Here is a 19,155-nt window from a genome sequence, read left to right as displayed (position 1 = left end):
CATGCTAGTTCATTTTTTTTTCTTTTTTTTTAATTTTATTTTTTAATTTTTTTTTTTTAATTTTTTTTTCAACGTTTATTTATTTTTGGGACAGAGAGAGACAGAGCATGAACGGGGGAGGGGCAGAGAGAGAGGGAGACACAGAATCGGAAACAGGCTCCAGGCTCTGAGCCATCAGCCCAGAGCCCGACGCGGGGCTTGAACTCCCAGACCGCGAGATCGTGACCTGGCTGAAGTCGGACGCTTAACCCACTGCGCCACCCAGGCGCCCCTAATTTTATTTTTAAAAATTTACATCCAAATAAGTTAGCATATAGTGCAACAATGATTTCAGGAGTAGATTCCTTAATGCCCCTTACCCATTTAGCCCATCCCCCCTCCCACAACCCCTCCACTAACCCTCTGTTCTCCATATTTATGAGCCTCTTATGCATTGTCCCCCTCCCTGTTTTTATATTATTTTTGTTTCCCTTCCCTTATGTTCATCTGTTTTGTCTCTTAAAGTCCTCATATGAGTGAAGTCATATGATATTTGTCTTTCTCTGACTAATTTAACTTAGCATAATACCGTCCAGTTCCATCCACGTAGTTGCAAATGGCAAGATTTCATTCTTTTTGATTGCCGAGTAAAACTCCATTGTGTGTGTGTGTGTGTGTGTGTGTGTGTGTGTGTGTGTGTATACCACATTTTCTTTATCATTCATCCATCAGTGGACATTTGGGCTCTTTCCATAATTTGGCTATTGTTGATAGTGCTGCTATAAACATGGGGGTGCATGTGTCCCTTCAAAACAGCACACCTATATCCGGTGTATAAATGCCTAGTAGTGCAATTGCTGGGTCGTAGGGTAGTTCTATTTTTAGTTTTTTGAGGAACCTCCATGCTGTTTTTCCAGAGTGGCTGCACCAGCTTGCATTCCCACATGCTAGTTCATTTTTAATATTTTGAAGAACCTGCATATTGTTTTCATAATGGCTAAACCCATTTACATTCTCACTAACAGTGTACAAGGTTTCCCTTTTCTCCACATCCTCACCAACACTGGTTATTTTTTGTCTTTTTTTTTTTTTTAATGTTTATTTATTTTTGAGACAGAGACAGAGCATGAACAGGGGAGGGGCAGAGAGAGAGGGAGACACAGAATCTGAAACAGGCTCCAGGCTCTGAGCTGTCAGTGTTATGCCCAGAATTCATGATCCCCAAAGACCACTAGGGAGCCGAGTCCGATGCAAAAGCAAAGAGCCTTTATTCGAGCTAGCTCGAGCTCAATCCCCTACCTGCACCGACGCAGCGGTGAGATACCAGGGAAAGAGAGCGAGTTTCAAAAGCACAAAGGTTTTATAGGGGTCTAGGGGCAGCCGATTGGCTGGGGAAGTGGCGTGTTTTGATCAGGAAGCTTGAATGGGTGAGCGGGAGGTCACTCAAAGGGAGGAGGCGTGGTCTAGGTGAAGGACACAGAACAAGATGGAGTCGGCTGGTGTAGGCCCGCCCTTTCATCAGCACAGAGCCTGATGCGGGGCTCGAACTCACGGACCATGAGATCATGACCTCAGCCAAAGTTGGACGCTTAACCGACCAAGCCACCCAGGCACCCCTATTTTTTGTCTTTTTGATAGCAGCCATATTAACAGGTGTGAGGTGATATGCATATGGTGACAGACTTGCGAGTGACATCTTCCAGGGAATCACCAGACAGGTAAAGTAATGACTGTTCTCTGGGAATGGGTGTGTGTGTGTGGGTTCTTGAAGGGGCTCCTTTCCTGCCCCTCCCCTGCTCCTCTAGTCTGTTGATTTTTACCACGATTGAGGGATGTTGTTTTTCACATCTATTGCAGAGCTGGGGAGGGTGGGATGGGAGTTGGGCAAACAAATCAAAGCACCACAAAGGTCTCTGCTGTTACCAAGATTCAGCCACTTTTCTTCATTAAATGTTTCAAGAATTGTTGCAAACCTTTTGTTAATTTCCAGAGTTTAGAAAAAGTTGATTCTGGCCATTTTTGCCTGTCCTCTTTACCTTTATGGAGGAAAGAATTTTAGGAGGAACTTACTCCACCATTTTTTCAGACTTCCCTCCTCAAATGCATTTTGCATATTACCTTTGAATTCCTGGACCTTGGTAAATTGCTAAGTAGTTCTAACTGTTTGTAGGTTTCTTTGGATTTTCTACATACTCAATAATGTCACTTGTAGGTTAAAAACGTGACTCTTTTTTTTCCATTTTTATGCTCTGATTTTTTTCCTGCCCTATTGAACTAAATATAAATGACAGTGCAATGTTGAATGGAACTAGCAATAGTATAATTCTAGTCTTGTTCTTAGGGGAAAAGATTTCAATGTTTCACAGTGAAGTATTGTATTAGTGGTAGGTTTGTTACAAATAATTCTATGGCTTGTTTCCTGAGAGTTTTGTTTTGTTTTCTAAATCAGGAATCAATGTTGAATTTTATCAAGGGGTTTTCAGCATCTATAACATAATTATCTTATTTAGTTTGTTAAGTGGTAAAATACTGATTCATTTTTCCAACTTTTTTGGGAATAATTTTAAGTTAAGAAAAGGTTAAAATGATAGCACAGAGTGTTTTTGTATGCCCTTCTTTCCCAGCTTCTACCCAGCTTTCTCTAATGTTGACATCTTACATAACCATGGTACATTTCTCAAAAAATTAATATGAGAACAATACTGTGACCTAAATTACCAATTTTGTTTAGATTTCACCAGTTTTCGCCACAAATGTTCTTTTACTGTTCCAGAATACAATCCAAGATACCATGTGCACTTAGCCATCATCTCTTTAGTCTTCTTCAATTATGAGAGTTTCTTAGTCTTTCCTTGTTTACCACGGCTTTGATAATTTTCAAGAGTACTGCTCAGGTATTTTATAGAACATCCCTCAATTTTGATTTGTCCATAGTTTTCTTGTGATTAGACTGAGGTAATGGCTTTGGGAAGAAAATCACAGAGGTGAAATACCCTTTACATCACGTCATATCAGGGAGTGTATGATTTATCACTGATGATGTTATGCTTGTTTACTTGATTAAAATGGTATCTGCGACTCTTGTCCATTGTAAAGTTATTATTTTTCCCTTTCTGTACTTTGTTATTTGGAAGTGAGTCACTAAGTCCAGACCACACTAAAGAGAAGGAGAATTACATCATCACCTCCTGGAAGTAACACTATTTCCATACATTATTTGGAATTCTGTAAATATTTGTCCCTTATCTCTAAGTTATTTATTTACTCAATCATTTATTTACAGAGGAATAGATTCATGGATATGTATTTTATTCTTTGGGGTATAGTCCGAGAGTATTGCTATTTATTTTTTGCTTAAATAGTTTCACATGTGGGTATTGGGAGTTCTTTCAGATTGGCTCTTGTGTAATTTGACAGATTGTGATCATTTAAAAAATTTTTTAAAAATGTTTATTTGTTATTTTTGAGAGACAGAGCACAAGCAGGAGAGGGGCAGAGAGAGAGGGGGACACAGAATATGAAGCAGGCCATTTTTTTTTTAATTTTTTTTTTTTCAACGTTTATTTATTTTTGGGACAGAGAGAGACAGAGCATGAACGGGGGAGGGGCAGAGAGAGAGGGAGACACAGAGTCGGAAACAGGCTCCAGGCTCTGAGCCATCAGCCCAGAGCCTGATGCGGGGCTCGAACTCACGGACCGTGAGATTGTGACCTGGCTGAAGTCGGACGCTCAACCGACTGCGCCACCCAGGCGCCCCATCCATTTTTTTTTTTTAAACATGACTTCACTTCTGGAACAACAAAATGTGCTAGGTTCATCTTGTGTTTTCTTGTCCCAGCTCTAGAATCAAGGAGCCTTGGTTCCTTTTGTTAGAAAATGGTATTTAAACACCAAGATCTGATTCAACACTTACATATAGTACTTGGTGCTCTAAATTCTACACCTGAAACTAATATTACAATGTATGTTAACTGACTAGAATTTAAATAAAAACTAGGAAAGAAAAAAAACCCCACCAAGATCTGTGTGCTGTGTGTTCTCATTGCTATTGAGGGGTCACTGCTTCTAGGCCCTTCCATGGATATAGCTAGGAAATGAATATATGCATTCTAACTCAGGTATGCGCATGTATCTATATATCTTTTCTGGATCCATCTATACATATATTAACATAAATATGATCTCATACTGATGATCTCAGACTCAAATCAGTGCCACCCACAGGGTTATGTACACCCTTTTCTCCTTGATTATTTGTACTTTCTCTGATAGTGAGAAAGTTGGGCTTGTGCTATCTACAATTTATTTGCTTATTTTTTTCAACTCTATTCCTACTCATTATCTATCTACTTGTCATATTCATTACTGGTCTTCAACTATAATTTCTCATTTTAGAGCTATCAATTTTTGCCATATGTATAGATTACGGATATATACATATATACATTCTTCTAAAGCTATGTACATATAATTATATATGTTAGATATGTTACATATAACTTTAGAAAAGTGTTTAATAATTTATAGGATTGTATGTAAATTTTAGGTGGTTATTAAAACTATAAAGACTATAATAGTGTGTTTATGTTACATTGAAAAGTGAAAATAATGGAATACAGGATTATGGACACTGTGGGTAAATGGAATTTAAATTGTCAAAAATGAAAACAGTGGTTTAGAATAATGTGTATGAAGACTATTATTACTTAAGTTTATTCTGAAATTGCTACATCCTTTCCTAAAAGAAATATTTGAAATAAAGTGCTTATTCCAAATAAATTTTCTGAATAAGAATTGAGGATTGTTCATTACAATCTTATGTCTCAGGATATCTATAACAGCTGTGAGAATAAAGATACTAATATTTTTCTTTGAGATAAAATCCATGTACCATAAAATTAACCATTTTAAAGCACACAATTCTAACTAAGTCTCAATAGTTAATTTTTGCTTTTGTTTCCCCTGCTTCAGGAGACATATCTAGTAAGAAGTTGCTATGGTCCATGTCAAAGAGGTTACTGCCTATGTTCTCCTTTAGGATTTTAATGGTTTTCTGTCTCATATTTAGGTCTTTAATCCATTTTGAATTTTTTGTGTGTATGGTGTAAGAAAGTGGTCCGGTTTCATTCTTCTGGATGTTGCTGTCCAGTTTTCCCAACATCATTTGTTGAGTAGACTGTCTTTTTTCCCAGGGGATATTCTTTCCTTCTTTGTCAAACCTTAAATGACCATATAGCTGTGGGTTCATTTCTGGGTTTTATGTTCTATTCCGTTGATCTCTGTGTCTATTTTTATGCCAGCCCCATACTGTTTTGATCACTACAGCTTTGTAGTATAGCTTGAAGTCCTGAGCGTTGATGCATGTAGCTATGCTTCCCTTTTTCAAGGTTGCTTTGGCTATTTGGGGTCTTTTGTGGTTCCATACAAATTTTAGGATTCTAACTCTGTGAAAAATGCTTAGTATTTTGATAGGGATTGCATTAAATGTGTAGATTGCTTTGGATATTTTAACAATATTTGTTCTTCTGATCCATAAGCATGGAATGTCTTTCCATTTCTTTGTGTCATCTTCAATTTCTGTCATCACTGTTTTACAGTTTTCAGAGTATAGGTCTTTCACCACTTTGTTTAGGTTTATTCCTAGGTATCGTATTGTTGTTGGTGCAATTGTAAATGGGATAGATTTCTTAATTTCTCTTTCTGCTGCTTCATTATTGGTGTATAGAAATGCAACACATTTCTGTACATTGATTTTGTATCTGCGACTTTACTGTATTTGTGTATCAGTTCTAGTATTTTTTTGGTGGAGTCTTTCAGGTTTTCTTTTTAAAAAAAATTTTTTTTTCCAACGTTTATTTATTTTTGGGTCAGAGAGAGACAGAGCATGAACAGGGGAGGGGCAGAGAGAGAGGGAGACACAGAATTGGAAACAGGCTCCAGGCTCTGAGCCATCAGCCCAGAGCCTGACGCGGGGCTCGAACTCCCGGACCGCGAGATCGTGACCTGGCTGAAGTCGGACGCTTAACCGACTGCGCCACCCAGGCGCCCCTTTCAGGTTTTCTATATAGAGTATCATGTCATCTGCAAATAGTGAAATTTTCCCTTCTTTGCCAATTTGGGTGTATTTATTTCTTTTTGTTGTCTGATTGCTGTGGTTAGGACTTCCAGTGTTATGTTAAGTAACAGTGAGAGTAGACATCCCTATCTTGTTCCTGACTATAGAGGAAAAGCTCTTGGTTTTTCCCTGTTGAGGATGGTATTTGCTGTGAATTTTTCATATATGGCTTTTATTATGTTGAGGTATGTTCCCTCTAACCCTATTTTGTTGAGGGTTTTTAAAATCATGAATGTATATTGTACTTTGTCAAATGCTTTTTCTGTATCTATTGAAAAATCATATGGTTCTTTTCTTTTATTAATGTGGTGTATCACTGGTTGGTTTGGAGATAAAAAGCTATTGCGCAGCGAAGGAAGCAATCAATGAAACTAAAAGGCAACCTTTGGAATGGGAGAAGATAATTGCAAACAGCATACCTGATAAAGGATGAGTATCCAAAATCTATAAAGAATTTATCAAACTCAGCACCTCAAAAATGAATAATCCAGTTAAAAAATGGGCAGAATACACAAATAGACATTTTTCAAAGACATATAGATGGCCAACAGGCGCATGAAAAGATACGCAACATCACTGATCATCAGGGAAATACGAATCATCAGGGAAATATGAGTCAAAATCACAATATTACCTCATACCTGTCAGAATGGCCAAAATCAGCAACACAAGAAGTATCAGGTGTTAGCGAGGATGTGGAGAAAGGGGGACCCTCCTATGCTGTTGGTTGGAATGCAAACTGGTGTAGCCACTCTGGAAACAGTATGGAGTTTCCTCAAAACTTTAAAAATAGAAATACTCTATGACCCAGCAATTAAACTACTAGGTATTTGCCCAAAGAATATAAAACTACTGAGGTGCCTGAGTGTCTCAGTATGTTGAGTATTCAGCTTGGCTTAGGTCATGATCTCGTGGTTCGTGAGTTTGAGTCCCACATCAGGCTGCTGCTGTCAGTGTGGAGCCCACGTTGGATCCTCTGTCCTTTTCTCTCTCCGCTCCTCTCCTGCTCATGCTCTTTCTCAAAAGTAAATAAATATTTTTATTTTATTTATTAATTTTTTTAATGTTTATTTATTTTTGAAAGAGAGGAGAGAGAGAGAGAGAGAGAAACAGAGCATGAGCAGGGGAGGGGCAGAGAGAGAGAGGGAGACACAGAATCTGAAGCAGGCTCCAGGCTCTGAGCTGTCAGCACAGAGCCTGATGTGGGGCTTGAACCCACGAACTATGATATCATGACCTGAGCCGAAGTCAGAAGCTCAACAGACTGAGCCACCTAGGTGCAATAGATATTTTTTTTAAAAAAGATAATAAAAATACTAATTCAAAGGGGTACATACTCCCCAGATGTTTACAGCAGCATTATCTACAATAGCCAAATTATGGAAAGAGCCCAAATGTCCATCACATGATGAATGGATAAAGAAGATGTGATAAACATATACAATGGATATTACCCATACGAAAGAATGAAATCTTGCCATTTGCAATGATATGGATGGAGCTAGAGAGTATAATGTTAAGAGAAATAAGTCAGCCAGAGGAAGACACATACCATATGATTTTACTCATATATGGAATTTAAGAGATAAATGAGCAAAGAGACAAAAAAAAAAAAAAAAGAGGAAGAGAGAGAGGCAAACCAAGAAACAGATCTTAACTATAGAGAACAAACTGATGGTTACCAGAAGGGAGGTGGAAGGGGGCACGGGTGGAGGGTGATGTATGGAAGTGTTGAATCACTATTTGTACACCTGAAACTAGTATTACACTATATGTTAACTCCCTGGAATTTAAATAACAACTTAAAAAATACATAAAGTACACAATTCAGTGCCATTTAGTACATTCACAATGTTGTGTACCCACCACTGCTATCTGGAGCCAAAACACTTTCATCAGCTCAAAAGAAAACCCCGTACACATTAAGAAGTAACTCTCCATTCTTCCCTCCTTTACATTCTCAGGCACCTACCAATCTGCTTTCTGTCTCTAGAGTTACTGATTCTGCTGCAATATCAGAATAAAATAGGGAGTGAATTTTTCTAGTTTATTGAAATTTATTGCTGAATTACCTATGTCATCATTTCAGTTCTACATTCCAGTGTATGCCTTGTCAGAAGGTGCATTTGGTCTCTAAACCTATAACCTGAGAAAAGTATTAGTTAGGGACCAAATCTGAAAACTCCCATCTTAGGCCAAAGGGTATAGAATCCCTTACGAGGTAAGCAGCAGCATATGTTAGCAATTTTAGACACATCACAGCAGAGTCCCCAAACCAGGGCTCTGGTGATAACTTCCTATGGATGAAAAGAAGCAAGTCACAACAATACATATATCCTAATTCTATTTACATAAAGTTCAGAAACAGGCAAAAGTAAATTATATAAAGAAAACCAAAGGAAATGATTAAAAAATTCAGAGGAGTAGTCAGTTTTGGGGAGTGAAGGAGAGGTAGTAAAATGAATAATTTCTTTAAAAAAATTGTAGTTTTTGAGAGAGAGAGCGCGCACACACACACACACACACACACACAAGTGCTGGGGAGGGATGGAGGAAGAGAGAGGGAATCTTAAGCAGGCTCCACTTCCAGCATGGAGCCTGATGCAGGGCTCCATCTAACAACCATGAGATCTCGACCTGAGCCTAAATCAAGAGTTGGACACTCAATCGACTGAGCCACCCAGGAGCCCCTAGAATGAATAATTTCTTAAGCTGAGTAGTGGGTATGTATGTTTTCATTTCATAATCATTCTTTAACTGGTACCTATATGTTTTATACATTTTTTAGTAAGTGTGATATTTTTTATAAAGATAAAGTGATACAAGTAATAGAATAGATTGCAAAGGTGTTAAGTAAAAGCAAAGAACATGATGCAATCAGGGTAAAATTGACAAACTTCTCATGAACTGTCACACTGCAAGGCTCCCTCTCTGGCATATTTGCTGCCTTTTTTGTCACCTGTCTTAGAGGAAGAAACTTCAGGCATGCTTAGGAAATGGTGTTCCTGGGAAATTAATATTGAAAATTTTCCCATAAATTCAACCTTTTAACACTAAGCACTCAGGTGTATAATAGGATCATTACTAGTTATTTATGCCTCTTGGGAAGGCCAAAACGCAGGCAGAATCTCCCGAATTTCTGCAGGCCGGAAATACAAAAACCCTTGAGGGAATGGTAAGAAGAGCTTCCCTGAGGCCTAAAGAGGATCCTGTGGCTGATCAGGCAGTATAGTAAGCAATGGTGTAGCACTCTGGGCATCAAAGTTCAAGGTCATTGCCCCTCCAAAGGAGCAACTGCTGAGCCTTTAGATTTGAAGGGATGTCTTCACGCAGTTATGATTTCATGTCTTTTATTTATTCTAAAGGGAATTTGGCTGAGTCTCTTGGTATCTTTCTGTGACAATTACTATCATTCTGTGACGTTTGCGCACTGACTATAACCAGCCTTCTTCTCAGGTGCAGTGCCATAAACTTCCCTTCACCATAGAAAGCTTGACCTTGGAGGGTTCACTGATGCTTCACCTTAGGTCAGAGAATTCAAAGAAGGCCTCGAATATTCTGTTGTTTGTGGAGCGAGATAATGTATTTGGAGTTTTCTGGAGTATCAGATGAGAAGAGGCCCTTACTGTGAGTTATCAATGGCTAGATGAGGATGAAAAGTCTGTATAACTGACAACTGGGACAAAGTGAGTTTATGAAAGTAGCTTGAGAAAAATGTAAGCTAATATTAAGTGAATTCAATAGTTTGTACTTACTTTTCCCCTTTTTTCTCAACTACAATGAATTAGAGAATAGTAAAATACAGATTAAACAAATCAGAAGCAGGGGTGCCGGGGTAGCTCAGTCGGTTCAGAGTCAGACTCTTGACTTTAGCTCAGGTCATGATTTCGTGGTTCGTGAGCTTGAGCCCCGTGTTGGACTCTGTGCTGACAGCTCAGAGCCTGAAGCCTGCTTCAGATTCTGTGTCTCCCTCTCCCTGCCCCTTCCCCCACTTGCACTCTGTCTCTCTCTCTCTCTCAAAAATAAGTAAACCCTAAAAAAATTTTAAACAAATGAGAAGCAATGTGAGAATGGGTTTGTTTGTTTATTTATTCATTTACTTATTTATTTATTTAGAGAGCACACACACACACACGTGTATGTGCAAGTTAGGGAGGGGCAGAGAGAGAGAGAGTGGGAGAGAGATATTCTTAGGCAGGCTCCACGTCCAACAAGAGAGCCTGACGTAGGGCTCAATCTCACAATTGTGACATCATGACCTGAGCTGAAATCAAGAGTTGGACGCTTAACTGACTGAGCCACACAGGCGCCCCTGGGTTTATATTTTATAGATAAAAATGAATTAGTTGGAGGTGATGCAGTACCTTAAATCCAGCAAACCACTGGTCCCTAAACAGTAACCAATTGTTTGACAGCCGAAAGATGACAGGCAAGGACAATTTCAGAATTCACTTGTGATGAGATCAAAACCAGATTATTTGTCTAAAGCTCATAGTCTGTACTCTACAAGCAAAAGAACACAGATAAGGTCAGCTTATTATAGAACATACAAGTCTGAGTGAAGGCTAGGTGAGAAGTGAGGTTCCTAGAGACATAGAGCCTCCTTGCAGCCTCTCTCACTGGAGATCTGGCCATCACTTCACACATACATAAAAGTTCTTGGAAATTTTAAGAGTCTGAGCTCTGCCTCAATATGGTTATTATTTTTCTGCAGAACTTTCATCTTTTCATGTGTGTCTCCTGTGGTCACCCAGTTGGAAGTCTTTATCTTTCTCACCGTTTACCCTTATCTATGACTTTTCTCTTTTATAGATCCAGGGCCCTACACTCTTCTCAGATGTGTATGCCCAAAACTCAATAAAAAATAATGACAGATGGGGCGCCTGGGTGGCTCAGTCAGTTGAGCGTCCAACTTCAGCTCAGGTCACGATCTCACGGTCCGAGAGTTCGAGCCCCGCGTCAGGCTCTGGGCTGATGGCTTGGAGCCTGGAGCCTGTTTCCGATTCTGTGTCTCCCTCTCTCTCTGCCCCTCCCCCATTCATGCTCTGTCTCTCTCTGTCTCAAAAAATAAATAAACATTAAAAAAAATAATGACAGATCAATGAAACTAATGACTTTTCCAAATGAAAGCCTAAGGTGAAATGTTTTAGAATGAGAAAGTGAACCAATATGTTCATCACAAAACTTTCTTATTATTTAATAATTTGTTTGCCTTGAAAAGAAATTGAACCATCCTTCCTATAATTACTTTGTGTCATTGTCACATGCACTTCTAATTTAGGTTGCGGCATCTGACATTGTAAGCACTTAGGAGTGCAGCTTACTATTGTAAACTCACTTAATATCCTTTTGTATGCAGGTATGTTCCAGTTCTCCACCATGCTCTGTTTTCATTTCAGCACCTGATATGTTGCAAATACTTTTCCAAAGTTCTTGCCAGAGCTGCCTTCACCTCCTTGTTCTTCAGGCTATAGATGAGAGGATTCAGCATGGGAGTGACTACAGTATACTGCACAGAAAAGATCAGCTCAAGGGGCGCACCTGAATTTGGCATTAGGTGGCGGAGCAAACCTGAACCATAGTAAAGGGTCACTGCGATGAGGTGGGAGGAGCAGGTGGAAAAGGCCTTACTTCTGCCTAAGGTGGAGCTGATGCTCAGGATGGTGGCAATTATACGGGTGTAGGATAAGAAGACCAAAAGGAAGGTTCCGAGTCCATGTAGAAGAGTGGAGCAGAGCAAGGCAATGAGGTTGCTGGAGATATCGGAACAGGACAGTGAGAGGAGAGAGGGCATTTCACAGCTGTAGTGGGGGATGATTTGGGCCTTGCAGAAGACCATCTTCACAGCTAGGAAGATGTTGATGAGTGCATCCAGAAAGCCCAGTCCCCACGAGCCCCACACAAGCTGCATATACAGCTGTTTACTCATGATCTGTCCATACAGCAGAGGGTGGCAGATGGCAGCATAGCGGTCATAGGCCATTGCAGAAAGCAGACAGGCTTCAGTTCCTGCAGCAACAAACACAAAGAAGACTTGAGCAAGGCAGCCCTCTACTGATATTGTTTTCTTTTGAGACAGAAGGTTCTCCAGCATCTTGGGCACAGTGACCGAAGAGAAGCAGATATCGACAAAAGAGAGGTGACTCAGGAAGAAGTACATGGGTGTGTGCAGGTGCAAATCAATCCTGATCACCAGCAGCAGCATCAGGTTCCCCATGATGGTCAGCAGGTAAATCCCCAGGAAGAGCACAAAGAGTGCAGCCTGGACGTGGGGATTGGCGGAGAGCCCGAGGAGGATAAACTCCGTGATGGTGCTGTAGTTCCCCAAGTCCATTTACAAAGGCCTTTCCCTAGAAATAATACAAAACACCACAGGAGCCAAAGGTCTATTATCCCCCAAGGAATTTTCTAATTGCATTGCTTCTCTTTTCGTATCACTATTGCCCAGTGAACAGTTTTGTTTTCTATTATAACCTGGGTTTCGTGCAGCCACTTAGAACAAAAAGATGATTAAGCTATGGTCCTTATTCTTAGTATTCTCCATGGAAGAACATGGACATGAAAACAATGAATGCTACAATTAATGAAATGGGAGCTCAAACTGATTTAGTGAGGGTCAATAATGATAGTTCTCTGAGCGAATTTGGCAACACTTTTAAGAAAGTGTATGATGAGTGTGTTTCTCACATATATTTAGTTTGCCTAAAAAATACAGTCAAAGGCTCAAGACTGAAAAATCAGCTGAGTTCACGGGTAGTTAAAACATGGGTAGTGCTGAAAAGTTGATGCCCAGGGAATAAGTGAGCATCACAGAGCAGTGGCTAAACATGTGGGCTCCTGCATTAAACTAAGATCGAATCCCAGGTCCACCACTAATTAGCTATGATTTTATGTACAAGATATATAACGCTCTTACTTCAATATCCTTGCATATTAAGAGAAGATAATAACAGTACCACAGAGGGTTTTTAGGATATGAAATTATATGAAAATAATAATTTAATTCCATTAAATATGAAATTATATACAAAGCTCTTCAAAAGCATCTATTCTGTGCTGCTGCTGCTGCTTCTACTTCTCCTCCTCCTCCTTCTTCTTCCCATTATTTGGGATTTTAAGTCTAGGCAAAAGTCACCTATATACTTACATTGGTAAAGCACTATCAAAGACCAAAGTTGTTGCTGCGGATGCTACAGTCATCGTTACTACTTTACATGCCTTTATCAAGAGAAGTACAAGAAATCACATTGAAACCATTACCAGCAGCTTCCCTCCTCTGCTCATCACCTCCACTGGAAGGCAAGTTAGAAGTTTAGAATTATTTTGGTGTTGAGCCTGTCTCCACTTGGCAATTTCTGCGGTGCCTTCACTCAGAAAGGAGGGCATGTAATTGCCAATAGGCATAGCTGCAGGACTGCAGAGATGATGACAAGGGGGAGATAAAGTGTTTGGGATTCTGTGTAGACCTCAGGGCCCACCTTACGAGCATTACTAGGATGGGTGTGTATCCCAAAACAGGCTGGATCTCGAGAAAATTAAGAGAGGAAAGCTTGAAAGGGTTTCATGCCAGGGAATACTTGAATGGGTATCCTGGCCAGAGCAGCAGCTGGGAGAGAGGACTCTGCCCAGTGCTATGCATTCTGGACCTCTCTCCCAGGAAGTACAGGAAAAAAAAATGGGGGATGCGTTCTGTAGGACTAGCTTCTGTTGGAAACACCCACTGTTGCTACTCTCTGCCTGCAGAAGGAAGGCTCCACCCACTAACTTTTCTCGGTTCATACTCAGGGGCCTGTTTTAAAACAGGAGTAGAACATCAAATCCTTTATATTCGTCTGTTGTGACTTTCATCCTGAGACATTGTCCTCACTCTTCATACTCCGAATTTCTCCTTCATGGCCAGATGTGCTCATGTCCCTTGCTGTGTTTCTCGAAGGCTTTATGTCTGAATTACAACAATTTTCTATTTGCATAAATATCAGTATTTACCAATGACTTCTGGCTTTGACCTTCTACCCTGAAGTCTGACCTTGGGTTACCCATAGGATTTAGTAGGGGGTGGCCCAGCCAGTTCCTTGTCCTGACCATTCCCAGTAAGTGCAGAGCTCAGCCAAGGGAAAGTTGTGATTCCTTACTTGTTAACTCCTTAGCCAAAAACCCAGCCTCAAAATCCTTCCCGTACCCCAAACACACATTACCTGTATATCCTGTTCGATAAGGTAATTTGCTCTTCAACTTGGCTGCAGGACTTTTATTTAGATTCATTTAGTGAGAAGGAAGATGGCCTGGAGAAAGTGGCTTCTGTCTGGTGTCATGATAAAATTTATAAAATCCTATGGATGATGAAATGCTTTACTGAATTCTAACAATAAATTTATATAGCCAAGGGAAGTTCCTTCTTTCAAAGAATCTCACATACTCTTAGTTTTTCTTGTTTCTAACATCATGTCTCAGTTACACAAAGCATTGTTTGGGTTTAATGAGTTCACAGAGCAGCCATGTGTAGACAACTGGTTGGTTTTGATTCCTCACCGGGGCGACAGCGTTTATAACTCTATGGTCATAACCTGAAGTCACATTTAGTAGTAAAAGGCTTTTGTCAACACTGATTTTATAAGGATGAGTGGGGATCTCTTAGGTGTGGCCTTTGGAACATCTAGGTGATGCAATGACCTTTAATCATTAATTCTAAATTCTTCTGAGTCTAGTGGGAGTCGAAAGTAGAAAGAGTGGCCAGAGGGGTATTTGCCTGGCTCCCCAAGCAGGAAAAGAGTAGTTTTCAAATGACACTCTCAGGTCTTCTTCTCTTTGGGACTTCTTAGGCAAAATCAAGCCCAGTCAAATTTGGTGTGTAAAAGTGATTTGTTGATCAAAAAGGTAAAAAGACTAAAAAAGTTCACATGCACAGTTGTTTGCCTAAACTCCATCCAAATCCATTTGCTTTAGAATGCATTTAGAATCCTATACAGGGCCCTGCTACAGTTTGAATACTCCCATTTGGGAGTATTTAGGGAAGCATTTGTGTATAAGTTAATTATAGTCTTTAGTATGAATAGTCTGTTACACAAATCAAAATTTCCATTTATTTATTTACAATAAACTATTAGGTTTTCAGTCAAACTAGACTGTTCTAGCATAATATTCCCCCCTCCCCCCACTGTTACTTATCAAATAAATGAGCAAAGGAAACACAATTCAAGGATATATGGAATAATCAAGAACACCTTTTTTAAAAGAATGTTTCCTTTTTTTGTTAATCTAGATTTGTTTTTAAGTATTTTGTTTTTAATTATTGTTATGATCAGAACATTCATTCACACATGTATCTAAGAAATTATAGATATAAGAATATGCATATTTAAGGCTTCTATGGAAAGATTATAGCAAGAAACAACAGGGATTTTGAGGGTTTATTTGAGTCTGTCCTCTGCCCCAGTGTATGAACTTACTTTCTTCAGCATCTTTAGTTCCTCTCCAAGGGCCACTCAGTTGAACTTCATTATTCTCCTGCCACATAGTTGAAGTCTACTTCTGTTTTTACTCAACCATCCAGAACCTTCACTTAAGAGTAAAGTATGCCTTTCATTGACTTTTCTTTTTTTTTTTTTTTTAAATTTTTTTTTCAACGTTTATTTATTTTTTGGGGGACAGTGAGAGACAGAGCATGAATGGGGGAGGGGCAGAGAGAGAGGGAGACACAGAATCCGAAGCAGGCTCCAGGCTCCGAGCCGTCAGCCCAGAGCCCGACGCGGGGCTCGAACTCACGGACCGCGAGATCGTGACCTGGCTGAAGTCGGACGCTTAACCGACTGCGCCACCCAGGCGCCCCTCATTGACTTTTCTTAAACCCAATTTCTAATTATGATTAAAGACACACATATTTTACTAATAAGAAGATCAAAGTAAATATTTGAGGAGTACTGAGAAGAATGAATCAACACTTTCATGACCTCATTTTCTGAATTGAGATAGTTATTTAATCCATTGTTTCTTTCTATTTAGACTAAAGTTAATACCTTTCTAATATTTTTGTTTTCATTTCTTATGCACTGTTTACTTATCTCATGACATCTGACATAGTATAGACCTAGAAAGTTTTTATTAAGGTCAACTCACACAATGTATGGCTGGTATATTATTCAGATTTTTTTATCATCTACTAGCTTTTCTTTTTCACCTGGAACATGGCAAATACGTTCCCAGTGTCCTTCTCACAGCTGCCTTCACCTCCTTGTTCTTCAGGCTATAGATGAGAGGATTCAGCATGGGGGTGATCATACCATACTGCACAGAGAAGATCAACTCAAGGGGGGATCCTGAGGTTGGCACGAGATAGCGGAGAAAACCTGATCCATAAAAGAAGATCACTGCTATGAGGTGGGAGGAGCAGGTGGAGAAGGCCTTGCTTCTGCCTGAGGTGGAGCTGATGTGCAGGATGGTGGAGAAAATGCAGCCATAGGATGAGATGATTGGGAAGAAGGTCCCAAGTCCATGAAGCAGGGTGGAGTAGAGCAGCACTAGGAGGTTGGTAGAAACATCAGAGCAGGACAGAGGAAAGAGAGAGGGCACCTCACAGCTGTAGTGGTTGATGGTATGGCTCTCACAGAAGTCCAAGTTGGCAGCAAGGAGGATGTTAATAAGTGCATTCAAAAAACTCAAGCCCCATGAGCCCAATACAAGTTGCACACACAGCTGTTTTCTCATCATCTGTCCATAGAGCAGAGGGTGGCAGATGGCAGCATAGCGGTCATAGGCCATCACTGAGAGCAGAAAAGCTTCAGTCCCTGCGGTGATAAACACAAAGAAGCCTTGAGCCAGGCAGCCCCTTACTGAGATAGTTTTTATCTCCGATAGGAGGTCTTTCAACATCCTGGGCACAGTAGCTGAAGATAAACAAAAGTCCAGGAAAGAGAGATGACTGAGGAAAAAGTACATGGGTGTGTGGAGGTGAGAGTCAGCCCTGATCACCAGCAGCAGCAGCAGGTTCCCCATGATGGTCAGAAGGTAAATATTCAGGAACAGCACAAAAAACAGAGCCTGGATGTGGGGGTCGACAGACAGCCCGAGGAGGAAGAATTCAGTGATGGTGCTGCGGTTCCCCAAGGCCATTTACAAAGCCCGTTCCCTAAAAATTATATGAAAAATCATGGCAGTGAAGTTTCTTCTATCCTTCAATCAGATTTTGCATTGCATTGATTCTCTCTTATTATCACTATTAATTGGCAAATAAATGTTCAGCTTCTACACTAGGCCACTAGTTTTATGTCGGGTCACTTTCAATGTAATGGGGAGCAAGGCATAGTTTCTCTCATTTTAAAGATCGTGCTTCAGGGAGATACATTTGCAAAGACAGGCAGTTAGAAACCACGGTGATGGTGCGATGGCAGCTGTAGAAATGAGTTGTGGAAGATTCAGTAATGAGTTAATGTTGAGGCATTTGAGCCAAGATTTTAAGGAAACGTAAGCTTCCTCTAAAGAGCCATGTAAATTGAGAGAAAAGTGTGCCCAAAGGTAAAGAATTAGGAAAGTGAATAGTTCTTAAGAGCTGTCCCCTGGAGTGTGAATGAGCAGCATCTTTAGTCACTCACGGGTAAGCATCAGCCTGGGTTCATCCCAGCTCCACCGCTAACTGTGAGGCCTTGTACACGTGACTTCACTGTTCTGTACCTCAGTTTTCTTGTCTGTAAAATGAGGCAATACCAGTTCCAACCTTATAAGGTTTTTGCAATGATAAATGTATATGAAGTATTTAGAACAATGTCTACACAAAAAGCCCAGGTATTATTCTATCACTATTATTGCCATGGTTTACAACGGTAGACAGAAGTCAGATAGTAAATCACCCTTAAAGGTGATACTTATCAGGAATTAAGTTTTTGCTGCAACATCCACCGCACTTGTTGTTTCCTAAAGGAGGCGTAGAAAATAATGTAGAGATCACTAAGGTGGCTTAACAGTGACATTTTGAAATCACTTTGGAATGATTCCCTTCCAACATTAAACCATTTTACGATCGTGAGGGCAATTTCACTCAGAAAGGGAGGGTATGTGACTGTTTTCAAAAGGAGTAAGTAGCTCAAGAAGAAACAGGCAACACCAGGCCAACCTCTGCTTTAAGAAGCAAGATGCAAAGTTTCAGCAGAACTCAGTACCCTAAGAGGAAGAGAAACTCAGGCCAGAAGAAAGACCACATGTGGTAACACCTGCCTGAGAGTCCTTAACAGTTGTTGGTGGAACAATAAAAAACAAACAAACAAAATAATGAAAGACTTCAACCTTAATACTAGACTCCTAATGTAAGCCATTTTGGTCTGTTACAATTACATTTGCTTTTGTTAAGTAGATACAGAGACAGATGCTGTTAGGTAGGTATATAGAGAGATAGGTGCATAGGTAGATAGTAAAGAATTCCATAAGAATTCTAAAGCATATGTATGTTAAGACATTTTCATACAGCGCCAAATTAAAGAAGTCTGAAGTTAGTAAAACTTTCTGACTCTTGCAGTTAGGAGAGCTGTGTTTGGAAAAGGTAAATAAAAATGTTTGTGTTCATTAAAAAAAAAGTAGCAACCAGCATTCTTCACAGAGCTAGAAAAAACAATTCTAGAATTTAAAAAAATTTTTTTTTCCAATGTTTATTTACTTTTGGGACAGAGAGAGACAGAGCATGAACGGGGGAGGGGCAGAGAGAGAGGGAGACACAGAATCGGAAACAGGCTCCAGGCTCCGAGCCATCAGCCCAGAGCCTGACGCGGGGCTCGAACTCACGGACCGCGAGATCGTGACCTGGCTGAAGTCGGACGCTTAACCGACTGCGCCACCCAGGCGCCCCAACAATTCTAGAATTTTTATGGAACAAGAAAAACCCCAAATAGCTAAAGTGATGCTGAAAAAGAAAATCAAAGCTGGAGGCATCACAATTCTGATCTGCAAGCTGTATTACGAAGCTGTAATCATCAAGACAGTATGGTACTGGCACAAAAACAGACATATAGATCAATGGAATAGAATGGAGAACCAAGAAATGGGCCCACAAACCTATGGGCATCTAATCTTTAACAAAG

General features: G+C 40.1%; 2 protein-coding genes across 2 annotated transcripts; both read right to left on the bottom strand.

The window, feature by feature from the left end:
• Positions 1-11,489: 11,489 nt before the first annotated feature.
• LOC122472320 (olfactory receptor 8S1-like) lies at positions 11,490-12,428 on the bottom strand. The gene has a single exon (XM_043561738.1). It carries the CDS (start codon positions 12,426-12,428, stop codon positions 11,490-11,492), a length of 939 nt encoding a protein of 312 aa, XP_043417673.1.
• Positions 12,429-16,264: 3,836 nt separating this feature from the next.
• On the bottom strand, positions 16,265-17,200 carry LOC122472319 (olfactory receptor 8S1-like). The gene has a single exon (XM_043561737.1). It carries the CDS (start codon positions 17,198-17,200, stop codon positions 16,265-16,267), a length of 936 nt encoding a protein of 311 aa, XP_043417672.1.
• Between the last annotated feature and the right edge of the window lie 1,955 nt (positions 17,201-19,155).

Source organism: Prionailurus bengalensis, chromosome B4 (genome assembly GCF_016509475.1).
Source record: "Prionailurus bengalensis isolate Pbe53 chromosome B4, Fcat_Pben_1.1_paternal_pri, whole genome shotgun sequence".
In the NCBI taxonomy this organism is placed as follows: Eukaryota; Metazoa; Chordata; class Mammalia; order Carnivora; family Felidae; genus Prionailurus; species Prionailurus bengalensis.
The sequence above is the reverse complement of the archived record's forward strand: the minus strand, read 5'-3'. Positions and strand labels throughout refer to the sequence as shown.

Excerpts from the sequence above, each read along its gene's own strand:
- LOC122472319 (XM_043561737.1), bottom strand. The coding sequence starts at position 17,200 with ATGGCCTTGGGGAACCGCAGCACCATCACTGAATTCTTCCTCCTCGGG.
- LOC122472320 (XM_043561738.1), bottom strand. The coding sequence starts at position 12,428 with ATGGACTTGGGGAACTACAGCACCATCACGGAGTTTATCCTCCTCGGG.